The 22,307-nt window shown below is 45.2% G+C and overlaps 1 protein-coding gene across 6 annotated transcripts in view; it reads right to left on the reverse strand.

Moving 5' to 3' along the window:
• Window positions 1-16,710: 16,710 nt before the first annotated feature.
• Window positions 16,711-22,307, reverse strand: part of NECTIN1 (nectin cell adhesion molecule 1) — a 108,095-nt gene continuing 102,498 nt past the window's right edge. For 3 of the 6 annotated variants that reach the window (XM_069788037.1, XM_069788036.1, XM_069788038.1), the window contains one exon: window positions 16,711-20,890. In XM_069788037.1, the coding sequence (XP_069644138.1) occupies window positions 20,672-20,890 (219 nt within the window). In that variant the 3' untranslated portion in view covers window positions 16,711-20,671. The remainder of the gene's footprint in view (window positions 20,891-22,307) is intronic. The other 3 variants (XM_069788042.1, XM_069788040.1, XR_011325542.1) reach the window with 3 other exon arrangements.

A 22,307-nucleotide genomic window follows, 5' to 3' on the forward strand; every position in this document is an offset into this window, starting at 1 on the left:
TAGATAAGACACCCAGTCAGCCCTGCTTCTAAATTAACTTCATCCCTTCCGGCCTGAGGGGTTTAACACAGATGGAGACCCCGATTTCCTGAATCCCCCTGCACATCAGGGGGAGAGAAGGGGGAGAAGCATGGAGCACACAGGCACCCACCATTTGAAGACAGGCTGGTTTCTCTGTGTGTGAGCATGACACCGGGAGGGCAAAGCAGTTTCTCCCAGCCTGGTTTCTCTGATGGGGAAACTTCAGTGCCAGGGGGTATTTTACAGGAAGGATTTCTAGAGAAGGGAAGCAGAACATTCCCAGGAGCTGGTTTATGGTAGTTTTCACACTTACCAGCTGTTTGCACATGAAATTGTTTCACGCGATTAGGCAGGTAACAGCACCTTTAAGCCCTGTGTCAAATATTATTACGCAGTAAAATAAAACCCTGAAGGAAATCGTCTTGACATGCACCCTGATTTACACCCTGCACCGTGAAGATAATTACATTTCAGTTTGATATATAAAAGGCAGCACAGGAAGCTTGTGAAGAAGGTGCAGCTTTCTGCAGTACCTGCTAAGTCAGAAGTGTCTTGTTAGTCATTGGTTTACAGGAATCAAACAAACATTGGTACAAAGGGGGACTAACAGGCCTGATCTCCAGGGTGGCTGTGAGGAGGGCTGGGAACAGGGCTGATTGGGGAAGACAGCTCTTGCTGAACGGGTAACAGGGAGGGTGAGCAGTATTACATTTTCCTGCTTCTCCATTTCCTAAATAAGTGTATAATAAGAAAAATGCCCTGTATGCAATTTTCTCATCCCCATTCCCAACAACAACAACAACAAACATGGCTGAAGGCATGGCTGCAAGTGTATTTGAAGTTGTATTAGGCTAGTGGAGAGAAGGGCCAAGAAGGATGCATTTGTTTGGGAGGGAACTTACTGTCTAAGAGAAAGGAAAGTATCCCTATTCCTTATTCCCAGAATAAGGGCACTAGGCTGTGTTGAGGCTGTATTCTGCCTCTGACCTAGTCCATGGGAAGGACAAGTATTGAGTTCAGTGGTAGCTAGACCTTATCTGCAGTCCATCTTTACCTTGCCTTAGTGCAGAAAGACTTTCCTTCTTTCTCAGTTATAAGGAAGGCACCTCTTGGGGAATCCCAGGAAGGAGTGAGATTTAACCCCTTTAAGATTGCCAAAAAGCGCATGCCATGAGTTCAAGACCAGCACTGTTTTTTTCCTTTTTTCCTTCTTTTGCTTGGAGGTTGGTGAGGTTAATCCTTTCAGGGTGTGAAAAAGGGCAGAAAAGCCTGAGGCAACCAAAAGTCTCAGTCCCCACCTCCTTTCCCAGTAGAGAAGTTGTGACCTGAAAGTGCAGCTCTGTCGTCTCTAAGCAGAGCAAGAGTCAAGAGAGGAGTAGCATGTTATGTGGACCATCACTGACTGAAGTGAGCTGTGCAGGATACGGAGCACTTCATTTCTCAGTGGTTCATAACCCTTCAGCCCTGGCAGCCCCTGCAATTCATCACTTAACACAAAGGAATATGTATTAGAAATGACAGGCAGATTACACTCTGGGTAGAGCCAAACCTTCTTCATTTGGTTCTGGAATTGGTTTTAGGCTGCAGGGGACCTTGACAGTGATAAATAGTTGGCATGGCGGCCACTGCTGCCTGCACTCACAACTCATTGAGTGGAGTGGGTATTTCATTAACATTATTTTATTAACTTCCCACAGATGAAAGGCATCCGTCATCATGTTGCATTTTGACTAGAGAGAGTACAAGACAAGCATGAGACACAGCTGAAGGTTCACAAGGTGGATCTTCTGAGCTGCCTTCACGGGCACACACCCAGGACAGCAAGGGTGGGCCTCAGAAGAGTCAGTTTGGATGGGACATCAGTGCTGGAGGAGAGAGTGGGGAAGATAAAGCAAGAGAGTATTTACTGGGAGAAGCAGAGCCAAAGCCAGACCTGCTGTAGGATTGTCCCAGAGGCTGGGACTGCACTAGCAGGTCTATGGACTTTGCCAGTACAGCCTGGGTTGGGGAGCAGACTTAGGATGGGGACAGTGGGACTGAGATAGCTGCTGATCATGGCTGATGAGAGCTGAGGAGAGCAGACTGAAAGTTGGGATTAACTGGATATTGCAGCGTTGAATCGAGTTCTGTCCCACTCTCACATCTTTGCCTTTTTGCTTGAATAAGCATAGGCGAAATAAGCACTGTGATTAGAAAAAGAAGAGAAGAGAACAAAATTAATTACTCATAAGAAACTTTTAAGATCATGGGTTAGACACTGCCTTCTTAAAAGTCTCCAAATCCCCACGAAAAGCCAGGTCTATGCAATGCACTTTACATGCTAACAGAGTCTAATTCCCTGTCTGATAAAAGCAGAAGGAAAGATAAAAAAGCCTGAAGGCAAATAGGATTAATTGTGTGTCAGAGGTGCCTAATTAGAAAGAATGATGGACTGGAAGGCAACACACAGAAGGCATGAGCCAGCCCAAGCTGCTTTTAAAGGCCTCTTCTGTGTATCCAGGAGCATCAGCTATATGCAACATAAATGCTCTAGCATCACTGAGTCCCCTTTTTCTTCTGGTCTGTCCCTTCAGTCAGGGAGCTGGGAAGCCCTTCTCTAGTAACTCCTGTGTGTCAGTGTGACCCTGGGAAGATTTCATCCATCCACATGCTTATTTACTCCATCTACCTTTCCCCTGAAAAATTGATGTTTAAAGAACGCTTGTTCCTTCTTCCCTTTCCCTCTTCATTTCATTGTCTGTCCTTCCTAGCATTTTCTCCTGCAAGTATTTTGAACATCTGGAATTTCCAAGGCAAATATTTCTCCTTACTCCACCTCAGGGGACCCCTGAGTCCCTGGCCTCCTGTGAGGACACAGAGTTGGCTTCGTTAGACTTGCCCCGTGCTGGCAGGAAAGCCAAACTGCTCAAGGGAACTCATAGTCCATGGGCAATAGAGATGGGGATCCAATAGAGATGGGGAGAAGAGCCTTTCACCCCTGGGATTCTTCTCCTAGTGTGGATCAGGCCAGTGCTGCTGAAGGCCCTTGTTCTTTTGCTGGCTCCAGGGCCCTATCTACACCAGTCCTGCTGGCCTGAGCAAAAAAGAGGAGCCCAGCTGACAGAGTCAGCAGAGATATCAATAGCTGGCTGGGCCAGAGATACCTTGTGGCAGTGTCCCATGGCCCATTAGGAGAGAAGCTGCCCAGAGAGAGAGTATGGGTTGCCATAGTAAATGGAAATAAATGGTTAGCACTGGAATTTTCCATAAAGGAGAGCAGCTGGAGGGGATCTGGTTATTACATGTGATGCGCAGGTTCCAGTCTCTTCTCCTGCTTGAGGGCTCAGAGAGCGTGAGTAGGACTAATTTCATTTCACCTAAAGCATTCAGTGAATCCTTTTCACCATGTAAAATCCATTGCAGTTTTCTCATTAATCCTCCAAAGTACAGACACTTACTCCAGGCCTAATCCCACTCTGCTATTGTGCTTCTCTACTGCAACCTTCCTTCATCAGCTTAACAAATTCCCTCTATTTCAATAGAATATCCAAAGCTGAACATGCTGGGCATTAAACTGAAACCATCTCCCAGGGGCTGCTACACTTTCCTCATTGGCAGCCTCATTTCCTGGCCTGGGCAGGGAAGAATCCTGAAACCAGACAGGAGAGGCGGAGGTCATGAGCTGTGACATTAAAAAATTGTTTCTCTGAGCCTGTGTCAGGTGAGACAAAAAACATATCACGTCCCAGGCAAATTAGAATTGATTGCAGCTTGGTTTGGGGTTGAGATTTTTTTTCTTTTCCTTTGTCTCTCATCTGGGCCTGATTCTAACTCAGGTGGGGAAATATATCGAGAGTCCATGCTGGTGATAAAGCACTGAATCTAATTAAAGACTTTGTCAAAGGGCTTTGTTTCAGAGGCTCAGCTCTGACTGACAAAAGACCCCACATCCATCAATTTAAGCAGGCCCTTTCTATGCACAGATGCTGCAGCTCAAAGTGAGCAATGTGCTGAGGACCTCTTAAACCCCCAGCAACTGGCCCTCAGCCCTTCTGCTCTCATTAGACTAGCAACAACCTCAGCACAGAGCTGCTCTTGGGAAAGTTCCTCCAAGGACTTTTGTTTCTTCTAACTTGGGTGCCTGGTTTCTTTCCTCTGCGTTCATTTTGCTTTCCTTTCCTCTTTCCACACAGAGGCAAGGCTCCAGGTTCCTCCTTTACTTTGGCTATTGATTCAGTGCCAAGCTATTTCTTTCCCTCTGTGCATTAGTTTGTCACCTCTAAAATGGAGAACGCCTACCTTTCCGTGTGCTTGGAGATCCTGAAGGAAGGGCTGGAAGACAGCTATATTAATATTTTCATCTCCAAATGCTTACGCTTTATTCACCCATGTAATTTGAACAGCTGTTTCCTTAATTTATACCACAAATCATGTTGTTTTCTCCTAGTCCAGACTGTGGCTCCCTCTCTCCAGTGTGGCACCTGTGAGTCCCAGCAGAGAAGTGTCGCTTTAGCTCTTAGGCAATTCCCCAATTGGGGTGGTTATCACGCAAAGGATTTCAAGCCAGGAAGAGCTAAAAATCTCCCTGACCTGGCTTCTGTCAAGTTTGAGGCCACAAAGGGCCTTCTCATGACTATTCACCTAAAGACCAGCTAGGCAAATAACTACAAATACTGATTCAGTTGCAACATGCCACTTCCCAACTATTCAGTTACTGACAGCCCATTCACAATTCACTGGGGACATGAGGGGAACTACACAGCTCAGTTTTCCTATTCTACCTGGCCCTCCTTTAGCTCTCAGGATGCACCTAACACCTAAATAAGTTTCAGAGACATATCTGACCTTAGACCACTTGTCAATAATACAGGCTAATACCATTTGCTATATTTCCATTTATAAGGCATGATTCCCATGTAAATGTTTCATTTGCTTCTGAAATTACTTTGATCTCTTCTGAATTTTTTATCTCTTTTTATTGCATTCTGGGATCATAATCCTGCTTTATGTCCTGGTATCTTTTGGATAGGCCAAATGCCTGCATGCATTTGTTTTTCAGTCTGGCATTTTCACCGTTGCAATTGCTACATAAGCACGCTTCTGAGGGAAAGATTCACAGTGGAAATTAAGCACAAAAGACTAAATGCTCCTGTTGAGCTATGAGCTGTTGTGTTGTGCTGTTAAATTTTTAAGAGTATTTCAATGGAAATAGACCCTTTTTTGGTTTAGTTTTTACAAATCTCCTCTGAGGATCCATAGCAGCCTTCTGGAATAGGCAGGAAAGACTTGTCTTTTTAAATAAAAGTGAGAAGGGGGAAACAAAATAAACCCAGAAACAGCTATATATCTCTGCAGTTAGCAGTGTCACAGGCATCCTAGTAGAACTAACTTGGGAATGATGGTGTGACATGCACGGAAATGTGGGAGAGGCTTTTTATCTCAACAGACATGCTCCGAGGACAATGCTGGGTAGAAAGTCGGTGGTCTTACTCTAGTCACACAGCCCCTGGAGTGATCTCTTTTTTAGAGTACAGCACTATCAACACAGTGCGAAGTGCTGAATTCATGCAATGGGGGGAAATGGGCTTCATTGGCGTGAGGCTATATCCAAGAGAAGAAATATAAGGAGCAAAAGGGCTGGGAAGGAAGTATGGGTGAAAACTAGGCTTGGAGGAGATGTATATGGTGCAGAAGCAAGAATGCATATTTGGCATATTGCCTGTGTCTGTGCTGTGAGAGAACAAGATCTTGGTTTTGATCTTTACCACATTCTGATTTGTAAAGCAAGCCAAGAGGATTGCTCTACTGATGGCTTCTGAAAAAAAGACAAAACCAAGACCTGTCCATAAAGGACCAGTCTGGAATTCCCAACATTAACTTGATAGTGCTTCACATTGCCATGCAGAATCTCCTGTGTTTTATTTTCTTGCATTAGTGAGCCACTTCTGCTCCCTTAGATTCAGAGCGGGATTTAACCTGCACATGCATGATGACTTGGTGAAAGGCCAGATGAGGTGTTTAGTCTGCCCATTACATATGCATATGATCTTGGTGTGTGCCGTGAATGGGTGTTGAATTTATACAATTAGCCTCTGATCAGATGGCCCTCAGGCATTACTAAAACATAAGGCACAGGACAGGCCTAGGGAATCCTAAAAGCACAGGCTCGGCATGATCAAGCCTGTCTGTCCCTGTTACATTTCAATCCTGTCTTCCTGCAGATCTTTCAAAACAAAGTACAGCCAACAAGACAATCATGTCCTTAGACAGACAAAGCAGCCACCGGTGCTATCTGCGAACAAAGCATTTGATGCTGATTGCAACATTTAAAGAGAAATCACTCTTCCCCAGCCCTAGCTCTAGTCCACCGGCTCTCACGGCTGGCAAAGGAGGTTCGATGACAGCCCCTGTTTTCCCCATACCTCCCTCCCTATAATTGCAGCAAGTGGAATGTTACTACTGCACATTTGTCTGAGTTATGGTTGTTATTAAGTTTGGATATTTTTATAGACTTCTCCACTTACAATATACAAGTGTGCATACACACATGACCCTTTTGCTTTAATTTAGTTCTCTCCTTCCCTGCACCCCATCAAGTGACTTCTAATAAATGACTGAATAAATACATTCAGATAGTGCTGTAATGGAGAAAAATTCAGTGTCTAATGAAGAGATTGTTCTTATCCGGAGACTGTAAAGATGAATGGTTGTGACTACAGTTTGAAAACTCCTTTTAGTTTAAAATATTGCTCCTTGGTAAGGAAAAAAGAAAGCACAAAGAAAAAAAAAACAATCCTGTACAGTTTTTACCAGTAAGGAGCTGCATGCACACAGAACAGAACTGTCGCAGCCAAAATTGCTTCATATATCATAGACCAACACCAAGCAGATAATGGCAAACAAGTTCTGATCAGGGAGTGATTATTGCTCCCTGCTCCAAGCACTGGTGTGCAGACAACTGACTACAGCTTGATTTTCTTTAACTGAACTGACCTTTTGAGGTTGAAATTAAGAATGTGATCACACTGGCTGGTAAGATGAGGTGCCAACCTGAAGGAAAATTCATAAAAGAAGTCAGTCCTTCCTCTCTCACACTTACATTTTCTGTTTGAAATGGGATTGCCTCTTCCCACATTGTAGCTGTATGTGCTTTTGCTTAAAGGAAAAAAAAAATGGGTCTTGTCTTCCCGACCTGTTACTGACAGATATCAAATTATCTCAAAATCATCTTGCACCTGATGAAAATCTGTGGTCAGATGAGATATCAGATTTCAGACCCTGGCAGAAATAGGAAGCAGAGTGGAGGGAATTATGATGAGATCATTTAGTTTAGTATCAGTCTGCTCTCCCCCAACTTATCTGACGCGATTTTCAAGCACCCTTCATCTCCCATGCAGTTGCAGTTTGTGTGTTTGTTTTGCCAATGCAGGAGAAGAGTTTTTCACACAGAACAAAAGGCAGGCTGCTATGAGTGATTTGAGAGCAGAAGAGCATGCCAGGGGATGCATTTGCAGGCAACGCACAAGGCCCGTTAGTGCTATGTCCACGGGCTGGGAACACGTAAAGAGTACTTGTCGTTCTGGCCAGCCTTGCTCAGCCGCACAGGTCCTTCGGAGAGGATATAAACCTCAGCAGACACCAACGGACATCTGCTCAATGCCATCTGCTCTGTTATACCCCTCTGGTCGTTAGCTCCGTTTCCCTGGGCAGCACTTCATGCTCTTTGCTTTGTTTTGCTCTGACTGTACTGCTGGTGCTTATGAACACATTCACGCTTTTCAGCCTCACAAAAGACACCATAATCAAATGCTCTGGCACTGGAAGTTTAGGCTGGAACATGGGAGATGCAAAGTCAGGTCCTGTTCCATGCCACTATGATGCGATCACATGGGATCATCAATCAGCCCGTTTGGCCAGGCTCAAAACTCTTCCCTTCTCCCAACATTTTGTCTGGTTAGGCCATATGAGTTTCAGAACAGGGACGCTTCCCATCTGGTACAGCACCCAGTCGGACAGGACCTGCAGAGACTATCACAGTACGAACAACAATCAAATGCGACAACTACATTCCGTCCACTAACAACAGAGCTGTGGGCACACCTCCTCTCCTCTGTCCCTTGAGCCTAATGCAATGGGTTAATCTATTCAGTGTCAGGCTAGAGTTGCAGTTAATATGAGGCTGTAACTGCAACTTTGTACATTAAGGCTAACTTTTTTTTTTTTTTTTTTTGGCATGACACAGGCATAGTCTCAGAAAGGATAGTAAATTGGATGAACCCCAGACTTGATCAGATTTGGCAATTCCTATCTGCCTATTATTAACATTTCACTACTGGAGAACAAGTTCCTAGCTGAGAAAGGCATGCAGTGGTTAAAGAAGCATGGTAGAGGCACACCTCGACAGAATGAGACACAAGCAAATTACAAGTAGCAGGAGGTCTCCAGAGCAGGGGTAGTCAGTGAGGAGGGAAGCTCAGGTTTCATCCTTGTCTAGAAGTTTGCATGCTATGTGATACATCATGTGCATCAGCCTGCATCTTGCGGAGAAAGAGCTAAGCCTGGCTGCATCTTCCTTCAGTGTAAATGTAAATCTAGAGTCATTCCCTAGAAGCCAATGAGCAGGAGCAAACAGAGAGTTAGACCCAGTGTGTTCAGTGCCAATGCCTTTGAGATGGAGTGCTGGGCTGCAGCTTGACTGTGTACTCCAGTTCGGTACTTCTGCAGGGGCTGGAGGGGAGACAACGTCTCAGCCTGTGCAATGGTGAGGTCAAACTGTGCAGCTTTACCACCTGGCAGAGGGGAAGGTGGCTGTGAGCAGTAGGACTGGCTGAGCTGTGGGCTGTGTAAGGAGGGAAGCTGCCTGAATCCGCTCCTTCCTCTGCCCATCCAGAGCTTGAGCCCCTGGTGTTAGTCTGCTGGTCAATACTCCAAGGGAAGAAGTCAAGCTGACCAGGATTTTTCAAAGGTTCAGGAGTCTATGGCATGTCACTGCATTGGGCTGAGCAGTTACTCAAGGTGAGTCCTGAGAGGGGAGTTCAAAGTAGCAAGCAAATAATACAGAAGTCATGCATAGATGAATCTCCTGCCGCTAAGACAAGAAGTCAGACTTTCATCTTTCACGACTAAGACAGCACATTCAAATTAATTGAATGAGCCCCAACTTTCATGAAAAGGATGTTCTATGGCTGTTCATCTGAATCCTTGTTTCCCTCAAAGATGCTTTTGTGTCATTAATCCAAACTTGCATTGCATATACTCTTTCTTGTAAAGCACAATGAGACACACAAGACCCAGGATCTGCCACAGTTTGTTACTGAGTTTGTAATATGCAATTGTGGGAATGATTATAATATCACCAACTGGATTTTGTCTGTCCCCGCACATTCAAACATGCAAGCTGAAATGAACAGTGACAGGAAAATGTTCTTGTTTGCACACAAATACTTCAATAACTAGCAATTTGAGAAAGAGAAAAGTAGGAGAGAAAAAAGTTGAAGGACAAAGAACTCACATATTATATTCTACAGTGAAGTTAACTCTTAAAAAGAATATCATTAAGGCTTTCAATGTGCCTTGAAGAGTGGTAAAAGCAGCCAAAAGGGTTAATTCTCCCCCTAAATCTCTCATCCAGCGACCAATACTTAGCATGCCTTTTAAGGCAGCCAGGAAATTATATTAATTTCTCTAATGTGTGCAATGCCATAAGTTCTTTTTTTAATTATGATGATCAAAATATTGCTTAAAATTAAAGGCAGCTGCATTTGTTTCTGACGGATATCATAATTGCAATTGTAAATTGGGAAATGTAATATTTCCTGGTGCTGCTGTGAGTAATGGTTCTGAAATCATTATAGATAGGTAGATATAAATAAACCAAAAGATCTGTGAAAATAGAGCAAAAGCAAGCTAAAAGGGTAATTAGCAGAGCGAATAGGAACAGGAGAATCCAATGCTCAAAAAAATCTAGAAAGTCTGTGGAGTTCTGTGACTGTATTCATAGCATTTTGTAAAAAAAAAGAAAATTGCTCTCCAATGAAGGAGGAAAAAACCCCAAACAGAGAAAGAATTAATTCGAACTCTGGATTTACCAATAAGTTTCTCTGCTGTCTTTTATAACCTGCAGAGAAATAAAATCCTCCCCATGAGACACTTGAATGTAAATGCCACAGACAGAGTCCCGTTCCTTTTGGTTTGTCCCACCCTTGGGCTTGACTCAGAGCGATGCTTACAGGTTATGCTGACTGCCCTGCCTTTCCCTGGGGAACAGCAGGTGAAAAGTGAGTGGTCCTGAGGGTCTGTCATTCCTGGTGATGAAAAGACAAGTCAGGTCTTTCAAACTAGCACAGAGGAGGATCAGCTGCCTCTTTTCACCTACTGCTCCTGAAGAGGGAATGTGAAGCCGGGTTTGGGCTCCTTGCCGTGGGGCTATGCCTAATCCGGGAGGCTGTTGCCCTCTCAGAGAGGGATGGAGTGGCTTTACGCCCAGGAAGCATTTCTTTTCCATACAGCTCTGGGGGAGCTGAAAGTATTCGGAAAAGCCCTGAAATGCCCGGCAAGGTGCAGCTGAGCTCTTTTTGTGTAACTGAATGCCCTCACAGAACATAATGAGCCAATTCGGAATGGGTGTAAATCCAGAGGGTTGCACTGTACATCAGTTTAAGCCGTGGGGTAGAAAACAAACAGAACAACAGAAACTGTTGTCAAAAGTGTGGCTTGTATTTGCCCTAGCCACACTTGGTATTTCCTAGAGAAAAGAGAAAAAGGTAAAAGTGTTCTTAATTTTAAAGTCTTGGGATCTTTTACTTTTTTTTTTAAGGAAAAGAAAAAGAAAGGTTTTCTGGTACTGAGGCCCTGACAACTGGAAAATGGCCAGCTTAACAGCGATATTTATCAGTAGACCCTGAGATATAACAAGCAATCACACTCCAGCTGGTTTATCATCAATAAGCACGGATGGAATATTAGTAACAATTCTGTAGGTTTTAGAAGGTGAACACTGAAAAAAAGAGCAGCTGCAAATTGGAGACCTCAGCCTGGATTTCCTGGTCTGCTAAACTCACTTGTTCAACAGCTCCAGGTGGTGTTGCCATGTAACTACATCACAAGAGCCATACTGGAAATTGCGGACTGAACTGATGACTCATTGAGTAGATAAACAGATGAAAATGGGAAAGCAGTCAACAGCTGTACAAGCCCCTGGAACATCCCCAGATGGAAAGAAGCTATCACTGGACCAGCTGACCACAGGGCCGGAATTGTTCCTAGCACAGGCAGAATGAGCAGGACGCAGAGATCTAACACTGTTTTGAAGATACTTGCTAGAGATAAAATTAGAGGCATAGGAAACTGCAAAAAACTGTAGAGCTCTGATGCTCTGGGACAGACCAAACTTGGCTTTTATTGTTAGTCCCACAAAATTTGCAAGCGCAAGTAGAGCTGAAATCATTTAACATCTGCTGAAGAAATACATGTTCTTGCATGTGTAAGAAGACACTTTGACCTTAATTGGAGCAAAACCAAGCACCAGAATTTGACTAACCAGGCAAAATTCCAAGAAAAGCCAGTCCATCCCATAAAGTGGATTACCAAGAAGCACTTTCCCTCTACTGGGGGCAGGAGGAGAAGCCTAGAGACTTCTCAGGGTTCATTAGAGAAATAGGGATCATTATTTTCCTTCTTCAGCTCACAGAATCACCTCCTGAAAGGATCTTTTGGCAGCCAGAAACGAACTTAACAAGGACACTGACCGATTGAAGAGCCTTTGTGGATACTATAAACAGTATTGATTTTCACATTCACAAAGAAATGAATTAGACGCCAATTGTATAGGAACTGAGCCGTTGCCTCTTGTACACAGTGTGTCTCACTACCTGTGTGACTAGAAGTAGGTCTGCAAAACGCTGGGTGCCCTCAAGGGAAAAAAAGGTTGAGGAGGGAGGGAGTACAGCTGCGGGATTAAAAAGGTTGTCTCCAGTTTAGTCCTCTGCTATTGTCAGCAAGCGCCTTAGGGAAGGCCATTTCTCAACTACTTAGGCTGCTGTATAAAACCATCGGGAAACAGATTTAAACTCCATGATCACCATGGTGTTGATGTACATGGTTACAGACTAACCTCAGACCTCCTAGCTGAAGGGGACCAGAAGAGAGAGAAAATGGTGGATACCAAGTCAATAATGTGAAACTGGACTCCTCTCTGCTCCACAGGACTTTTCACTTGCACAAATCCAACTGCATATTTTTTCTCATGCTTGACAAATGAAAAAAATAGACGTGTAGGCATCGAGCATCACTATCATCTCTGTGCCATTCACAATGACCTTTCCCTTCCAGAGCTTCAAAACTACCATTCAGGACAGTTGTCCACCTCTGGGAGACAGAGGGATGCAGAGGTCCCTCGGAATGGGGAGGATACCAGTGCTGTGTCCCCTCCTGTGCTGGCCGTATTTGACAAGGGCAGACCCAAGAGCCATGACAAATGACATGAGTCCATGTCATAAAGCTCTATCTCCTACTCTAATCTTCATCATCACCATCACAAAGAAGATCTCAGACACTGACGCCGGGGCTGGATTAATCTTCTGCAGGCCTGTAATGACTCTGAACTCTGTCTAACATCACTCAGCATGACTGCTTAATTACAGTAATTAGGGAGCGTGGTAGAAACCTGCGCAGTGTGAAGGAGGCACTGCACTCAGGAAATGGATTCTCTGTCAGTTGGGTCCATTAGGAGGTCAGCCTGCCTGTCACTTCCATCTCCTGTGGCAGATGGTGCTCAAGTCTGGGAGCTTGGGAGGCCTGTCTGAAACATGCTGGGCTGGATCCCGTGTCCTAGGCAGGGGTCGTGCAGCTTCTCATTTTTCTTCCTTCCCTCCCATTCCCAGGACTGCTCTTACACTCCAAGATCAGGCCCAGTGAAAGACCACTCCTGGCTACTCTTTAGAAGAAGGCAAGGACAGTGTTTGTTAGATAGGTGTCCCTGGGAGAGAGAGTGACAGCGAGGGCTCCTCTCTTACCGTCACCCCCCATGAGAGTGGAAGTGCTCATCATAGCTTTACCACTGGGTCACAGGGAGTCTAGGTGGGACTCTACAGCTGGCTTAGCCCTCCATCCTGGGAAAAGGCATATGGAGAACTGACAGGGAGGAGAGAACATTGGCATACCATTACTCTCACCCCAAACGCATAACCCAGGGTGGCCATGGCATGTTAAGGGAGTGATTAGAGCTTGCACTTAAAGCAGGTGTGATGTCTTTCTGGAGAAGCATCTCACTCCTGACTATGTCCAGCCACCTAAGCAGGTTGCCTTAGGTCAGGAAGCGCAAATCCCCTCTGTCCTGTGCTATGAGCGGCTTCTGCAGGCTCACAGCAGCTCTGTACTGGACTTGGAGCCGGATCTCCCGAGCACCAGTACAAACCTTTTCCCACACCACCAAACACGTCCTTTTCAGTCCTGATCCACCCTGGCACATAGCCCACCTGCAAGTATTCCCTTGGCTGCTCTCACTCTGCTAGTCACACCTGATCTTCCCTGAACTGAAACAAAATGCATTTCATGCTGGGCCTGCACTAGGGATGCTGACCTTTCCCGTCCTCCTGTGGTTCAGAAACACCTTCCCTGCCTGGTGTGATACCCCTGCACGAGCACACGCAACTTTGTTTGCACTTCAATAGGCAATGCTGAGCGTGGCCAAGCAACACGGATTAGAACCTTCCCCCAGCCAGGACAGAAATAATCCTGGCCCCACACCACTGCACCAAGGAAGAACTCTGGCTCTGAGTTAATGAACCATAAATTCCAGCTTAATGAGTTTTATACTGAGGAGAATAATTAATGTAATTAGTACTGATATGAAAATGATGGTACTCGAGCCTGGATTACAAGGGGGAAGGGAGGATCTGGGGGTGGGAGGAAGCTTGGAGGAAGTTCATTCCGTCTATGGTGCTGTTCACCCAGAGGAACAGGGCTGGATGCATTCTTGGCAGGCTTTAAAAACCTCACCTCCCATCCGCCATAAAGGGAAAGAAAATAGAGCATGACAGTGTAGCAAAAAAGAGATCAGCCATCCCTGGCTGCAGCAGAGATGTGGAATCCTTAATGCAGCTCTTTCCTGTGCTGTCCTTTAATTTGCAGCTCCCCCACTCCACTCCATATTTGCAGTATATCGTCTGCCCTCTATGGTGCCTATTTTTTGCTTCTATATGAAAAGCTCTTTATAAAGGTGACTAGCTCCAAGGGTAAAAAACCAGCTCCTTAGCTATATAAGTATTTTGATACGTTTTATATATTTAGTGTAGTCCAAGAGGCAGTAATACCGATATTTCAGTTTTATACATATGGATTGATACATAAATTTCTATATACACATAAAGTGGCCCAGCAGGAGGTACTTTGTTCTGAGTGAGGCACTGATCATAGTATATTCAGCACTGGAGAAAGAGACCTCAACACTCATCTTAAGTGCTGACCCTGCCTGCACATCTGATAGTGGTGGGGAAATAAAAAAAAGCAGGAATGGATGTGTTTCACAGCACCTCTGTTTGAGCAGGCATCTTTTCCACCTTATCTGTGCAAAGTGTCTCTGATACTAGCCTGGGTGTTTGTGTGCCTTTTCAACTCATATGAGCATATGGTGGGAGTCTCCATGCAAATGGCATCTCTGTTCTAAACTGCCATGCAGGAGTAAATCCAGATTCTTTTCCCCTGTTAAGAAAGTAAATACAGTCTTGGGGGGAGACGCCAGGTTCTAGAAATACAGGATGAACTTGTCTGTCTTTGTGCAAGGTGAGGATAACATTGCCAGCAGTCTGCTTTCACCATCCTGCACTAGTGCTTGGATCTGCACGCTGTCCTGGGCCACATTGTCCCTGAGGATAACTTGTGGCTCTCCTTGAACCATTCTGAGAAACAAACAAGAGAAATGCTGGAGTTCTTAGCAAAATGTGCCATGGTCGTGAGAGCTTATCTCATGCAATCCAATAAATGCCTACCCAGTAATAACTAGCTTTGGCTGCTGCTAACGCAGGCTGTATTCAGCCCACTGGCTGGAAGACAGAGACCCTTTTACACTCCCTTCGTGACACCCCCCCAGCCCTCTGCCATTTGCCAGCCCAGATCTGTGACTAAATTGTTCCAAAAGGTCTTTATCCAGATGCAGCGGCTCCATCCTTGTGCAGTGGAGCTTTTTTATTAAAAAATATCCTGGGGATTTTTCATTCTCAGAGTTAGTGGCTTGTGCTAAAAATTCTCTAATGGTGTATTGATCAAATGTGTCTGATAGGGCACCTCCTAAGTAAGCGCGAGCTTCATGTTCAGCTGGACTGGACTGATGCCCCGTTCCCCCAGGACTGCATGCATGCTCACACACGCACAGGCCAATGTGTCTGTCTGTCTGTCTACAACTCCTCCACTCCCCCGCGGGATGGAGAAGTGCCTGGAAGGGGGAAAGGCAGGAACCTGGCTGGGAAGCCCTGATCCTGCTCCCTCCCGGGCTGCTGGGGCTGTGGAGGTGTGAGGCTGGGCTGGGACTGTGCTGCCAGCACCGTGGTCACTTGTCCCCAGGGCATGGCACACAGCCATGGGGCCGCAGAGGAAATCCCCGCAGACAGGAATGCTTTACCACGCTTGCCCCCAGCCCTCTCATTGGACTGCTTGCTTCACTCTTTTTTAAGCAGAGGACCCCCTATAAAGATGGGGGTTTATTCTGTTGCCTGTTTCTCGTATGAATCCAGCTATTGCTAATCCAGATCAACCAGGGAGTGCTTCCTGCCAGCTGGTGCAGGGCCCGGTTTTGCCGCTGACCGAGGTACGTTTGATCGCCATGTGCTGCTGGTGAGGAAATATCCGGGACACCAGTGTTTGCCCGCTCACTGCACCGTGATTCATGGGTGCTAGCGGAGCATGTAATTAAGCAGGAGCAGAGATGGAGTAGTCTCCTTTCCCCTGCATTATGGATGGGGCAGAGGAGGGGTCTCTGAGCTTCCCATCCCTCTCTGACAGCTCCCATGCGGTGCACCAGAGAGCAGCAGGGGCTGTCAAGCAGTCCCTTGCAGCAAAAGCAGGTGCAATGCATTTATTGCCTTAAAACATTCAGTGTATATCTGCATATGGAACCAGAAGTGCTGCTTGCCTGCAGAAGGAAATCAGGGTGCTGGCAAGAGAAGTGGGCTAGAGAGGAGAGGGCCCCTGGGGATGTCTTCACCTATACCTTCCCTAAATAGCTGCTGGCCCAGAGGACTGGCTGTTCGTGGCTCTGAATCTATTCCACCCACTTGCACGGGGAAACTGGGAGGAGGCTTCCCAGAAAGCTAAAAGGTAAAATGAAATAACTGAAAGAGGCATCTCTCATAGAACACTTGGGCATCATAACTACATCTGTGTTGCTCTGAGGGCAGAGCTGTAGTAGTAAAGCACACCAGACATTTCCTTGCAGGTCACCTGAACACTGCTCCTCTGTTTAAGTCTCATGTCCCCATCACTGCTGCAGACAGTGAAGGATGCAACATGAAAGGAGGGTTTATCTAGTCCTGAGGACAGCGTTTGCAAGCAGGCAGAACTTAGCCAGTAACTCCTGGGGCTCAGTGCAAAAGCAGGAGTGCATGTGCACATATGTACATTTTGGGGTCTGAACGTGCAAGGGGTGATAGATGTAGTGAACAACTCAGGAAGCAGTCAGCACTGGGAGAAAGGAAGAGATCAAGCACCTCACACAAGTTTCACAGCTATGAGAGAAGTTGTTATAACTCTTCAGTTCACTTTTATTTAAGTTCTGTGATCAGTCTTTTCCATCTGCAAGAGCTCTTGTGTCAGTGCCACCAACATATGGAACAGAAATTACAACATTTCACCCCAGTAACAGGAAGAATGGCTTCATGTCTCACACCAGTAAGAGACAGAAATAAAACACCAGTTCCTCCCATATACTGCTAGCCCCCTGGACACATGATCACCATCGACCAGTTTCCTGTTCAACTCGTTCAGCAATCTACCCCCAACAATGTTACTGGATAGCTCTGTTCCCAGAGAAGGGATCTTTTAAAATTATTTTGCACCATGGCAGGAGGGGAACACCTCTCATTAGCATTGCTGCAGCAGGATTTCTGCACCTGTGAGGTCACTGCAGACATGGGTAGCCTTATCATGAAGCAAAGCTAGTGTTATACCCATGGCAATAGGTGCAGCAAAGTTTGGAAATAGCCATTACGCAAACATCGTGCAACTGTACAGAAGGGGAGGGAGGAATAAGAGCCCTGGATCAGAACCATTTCTAAATGCAGCTTTGTAAAACCGGAACAATGGACTTGAACCTCCCTGTCTCTTTCTTCAGGGTTTTTCTTTGGGGGTTTTCCCCCTCTTCCTAGGGTACAAGGGAATTTGGTGGTGTGTGGAGACTCTCTTCTGCTATTTTTTTGAGACCAAGCCAGTTCTTAAAGAGAAGAGAGACTGTTAAGAGGCAAAGAGAACCAAGACATTGCTAAGCTTAATATATGTGCTGGCCTAAGTTGAACTACTGCTTTGAATTTAGGCTTTTCTTGCTTTTTCCCTTTCTAAGGAGGATTGAGAATCCTTTCCCTTTGCTGAAAAGCACAGTAAAACCCTTTGTGGCAGTCTTCTGTGGCTCAATTGCAAAGCTGCACAAGGCAACTAGAGTTCCTCTGTAATGCTGCAGTCTGTATCTCTGCCTTCCCCTTCCTCATCAAAGCATCATCCCTCCAGCCACGGGCAGCAGAGAAAACCACCTGCAACATGTTCTCTGCCTCCTCTGGCAAACAACCATTTTGTCTAGCTTGTTTCCTTATGTATCTGAAGACCTGACCATATTCCACTTATTTAAATTCTTAGATCTGTCTGAAACTGCATCAGGTGAAGGCTCCAAATCAAATTTACTTTAATTGCCACTGTGCAGGCAGCATCCTGCTATTACAGGCATGCAAATAAGGAAGTGTGTACCAGACTTTTGCTTGCTTTTCCTCCATGGTAAGTTGCTGGGTTGATTCCAGGATCTCAGAGACCCCTGGGTTCTCCAGCACCTGATCACCTTTCCAAACAGAGTGACCCAAAGGCAGATTTGGCAGACTCCAAAGCATGGTTCCCTTGCTGGGGTGAATGTGTTGGCTGTGGCTTCAGTTCAGAGCACACCCAATTTCCAGCTCTGTGGTAACCAGAAAGTACCCCAAGGTATGTTGAGAAGAAAACAAGAGAGAGAAATAAATTATCTGCATCAAGACACATAGCACTTGAGTCCATTTTTGTAAGGAAATGACTGGCTGAATTCTCTGGAGACTGGCAGAGGAAATGTGAATCCAAATGACTCCAAAAAGGGTTCTATCAGTCAAGACCAAAAGGATGGCATCGGAAAAGTTGTGTTTAATGCTCTAAGGCTACATCTGTATAGTCCCTTGATCCTCTGGGAATGACAGCACTCCATGCTCTACTACATATGATAGCTGCTATGCCTGTTAGAGATACTGGCCATTTCAGCTTGGCCAAGAAATGCATCAGTGCCCTTTCATCCACACCACACCCAGCCAAGCAGAGCCAGGTCACCTAGCTGATATAACAACCTGTCAATCTAGTGGGAAACCACTTCCCAGCAGGAAACCACCTCCCCACATTGTGCAGCGATTTCCCACCACAGAGACGAAATCTTGTCCTTGTGACCAGCTACTGTGATGTCTCCACAGAGCATGAAGTAGCAACATGTACTGGAGAAGCAGGGGAAGAGGGGTGGGAAGAGTTGGTTCTACAAGGGTGTGTTGTATGCCGTGCAAGGGCCCAGGGGGATCCATGCGTGTGGCGTCATCCTCACACAGTGCTATATTGCTTAACTAACTGAAGTATAAACTTCTCTCTTATATACAGATCTATTTATTAGCCTGCAGGGAATCCACGAGGTAGTGTGAACACAGATGTGCTTCTCTGTGGAGGAAGAGGGACAAGCAGGGTGAGTCTTGAGGCTAGTCTAGGTGATGGGAACACAGAAAGTGCATAGAACAACTATAGCTGTTTAGATTCAGATATACAAAAATAAAATGGTGCCTTAGTCTGTGTGGCATGGCAGGAGCTGGGCTGGTAGCATCCAATGCAGTATTCATACCTCCTCTTACAGGGAGGCTTTCATCTTGATGGTAGCTTCACTTCTCATTTGTACAAGTCACACTGAAACGTTGTTTGGTATCTGGGCAGCCAGATAATGGTGTGGTCCCCATCTCTCCCTCCCACATGCACTTTGCTCAAACATCCTCGTGGTTTCCTGAGTGCTGTTAAGTGTGCAATGTCTGCAGAATGCCAAATACCCAACCCGAGACAAAGGAAAGTAAATGCCCATTCGCCAGGAAGGCATATCCCCTTGTTCAGAACTGTCCCAGCCGTCATCTCTTCTATGCCATACCTGGGTGAAACAGATGAAAGTTATCCTTGAAACCAAGCTCTTATACAGGATGTTCATTCCTCTTTCTCCTCTTCCTCTTCTTTGCTTTTATATACATTTAAGTGTATATCTATATTTATTTTTCCTCTAATACAAGTGAACACAAATGTGATGTGGAAATAAATTCCCTTCTCTAAAAGACTTTGTGGTCACAGGAATGTACACGTTTGGATTTACACACCCACACACATTCCAATATCAAAAAATTTGTAGTCCCAAAACTAAGATGCTTTAAAAAAAGTTAAAAGGCCAGATTCCTCTATTGGCTTTTATCCTTCATTAAGAGCAAAAAGATTACCTGAAATGATTTATTCTTTATATGCTGCCTGAGTTCATTTTAAAATTCCAATCAACAGATACAAGGAAGAGAGGGGGGAAAGCTAGTGGGGGGTCATGTTAGGCTTTGAAAAGGAAAATTAGAGAGAATGTTTTCCTTTCTAATTTTTTTTTCCCCTATGGGTTTCAGGTTATAAGATGGTTATTTAAAGGATGCTTTCTCCAAATGTGTCGGCTTCAAAATATGTCCCCATGCCATCTGGATTTAAAAGAGTCAATCCAAGAGACTGGGAGTGGGAGCAGGAGGGGAAAAGGACAGAAACTAAACCCCTAAACCAAACCCTTTCCTTGATTCTTGGGTTGGTTTTGAGCATCTTTCATTATAAGCATCTTATTATTTGGTTCTGCAATCTTGGCTGTTTAGCTCTTTACAACAGGGATTTCCTATCCCCACTGCCAAGGGGCAAACAAATTTCTCCAAAGGAGGGAATAAAACCCCCACTACAGCCTCAGATTTGAGCACTGGCTGTGCTGTAAAACTTCACACAAGCTGTAACAAGGGTGGTGAAGAATCCACACCCAGTTAGTCTGGTGCAAACAGTGTAGAGATTGACACAAGGGAACCTACGGACATTTAATCAGGTTGGGCACATCCCATCCAACACAGGGCAGCTGTCACCCACATATGCATGCACACAGATAGCCAGCTTGATACAGGAGGGCCAGGATGAGAAAAGAAAGATGCAAGTACTGAATGAGACGTGGGCAAAGGCAGAGTGTTCCCTTGAGCATTAGCAAGCCAGGCAGATACTTAACCTAATCATGTCAATTACAATTGCACCAAAATTTAAAAATCAATAAATAAAATAAGCAATGGCAAAGGGGGGGGTCTAAAAGGCCTTGGTTGTTGAGCGACAGGGTCAGGAGAAGTGAAAAACATTAGCTTCTTCATTTTGCTGTGTTGACACTTTAAACATACTGTTCCTTAGGACAGATGTAAGGAGCCCGGGAACCGGGAGGTGGGCAGCAGAAGGAGATGTCAGAATGATGAGGATAAAGATCTCGTGGGAGGTCTGACAAGGGGGTATAGACATGAGGGATCTTCTCCAGATATCGATCTTCATGTGAGTAACAGCGGGTCAGGTAATCACTCGCATTCGATATCTCTGAGTGACACTTTCCAAAGTTCTGTAAGTAGAGACAAAAGTCAATGGGTGAAAACTCTGGGATCATTGGCCATAAAATGTACAATTCTTCAGTTCCTTGCTGAGACATACATATAACAAGTAGGATGGAAAATTAAATAGTTTTGCTTACTGTTTCAGAAAAGTAGAAACCCAGGTGATAAATCCTCACATTTCAAAATTTTTGTCTCATTTCCTGAAATACCCGTATTGCTGATGAATATGTATAGATTTTGCATGGTTTGCCCCTTGCTTGTAAATGCTCTGCCTCTCTGGTTAAAATAAGCTGCTGGCCAAGAAAGGACAGTTTATTTTCAATCTTCCTAACTCTTCCACACCTGAGTTTTGAAAAAGCAGTGCTTGTATGCATCATTAATCTAATCCAGGCTCATGCTCTATTATTTAAAGGGCACATGTGTCTGACCAGGGACTTTGGAGGCAAAATAGGTTATTGTGTCTAATGCTTACCTAGTAGATAGAAGTGCATGTGCTAAGCTTTACCTATGTGAGCAGTTCCACCAAAAGCCTTGGGGCCAGTTTTGTAAGTCAAATCAACTACAGAGAATATAAAGCACTCGCAAGATTGAGACTGCTCTGTGGTCCCACGATCTTCCCTCTGATGGAGTGTATTCTCATGGATGCTTTGCAAAATCTGATTCTTCCTCTTTAAGTGCCGAATTGAATGAAAACCCCTCGGAGTCCAAAGTGCTTTGATTTCTATTGAGATAATTTTGCAGAGGTGTGGCAAGAAATACTGAAGAAACACTGCTTGTTCGAGTGCAAAAATCGCAGAGACCTTTTTTATCCCACAAAGTTCCACGCAAACAGCAGCAACAAGAAAACAGAGATTCCCCCCCTGCTCTCCTGGTGCTCCTGCGGGGCACGGCTGTGCAAGCTCAGAGGAGTGCGGAGCTTTCCCAGAGCCCAGGACTCTGGCTCCCCAGAGGGTGGCAGCAGATGGGAAGGATTCCTCCCTGCACACAAGCTCTTTCCTCCAGATTGAAGCCCCGCAAGATGACCCAAGCAGAAGGGACATCTAGCGAGGACCGTGCTTTTGGTCTTTAAAGTCAACCCACATTCATGGGCTAATCTCTTCTCCAAGAGAGAGCAAATGCACTAGCAATCACCTTCTATGCCTGTGGTTTGAACTGGGGCTGGTTGAAGCAAGTAACTTGCCCTTGAGTCCTTCCTTGTTCTCTTTCAAAATACCAGAAACAGTCGGTTTAGTGGAAAGGACAAGGATTTGACCCTCAGGAGAAAATGCCTGAAGGAACAGAATAATCTACTCTGCTCATCTGCTGCCAGTTCCTGGATAAATATTTCACCAGGACGCTTAAAAAAATCATATAGAAAACAAAGTGTCGACAATAATTTATTGATGGTTTAGACTGCTAGAAGAGGCAACAAGCAAGTTGAAGGGC

Source organism: Haliaeetus albicilla, chromosome 7, assembly GCF_947461875.1.
Source record: "Haliaeetus albicilla chromosome 7, bHalAlb1.1, whole genome shotgun sequence".
In the NCBI taxonomy this organism is placed as follows: Eukaryota; Metazoa; Chordata; class Aves; order Accipitriformes; family Accipitridae; genus Haliaeetus; species Haliaeetus albicilla.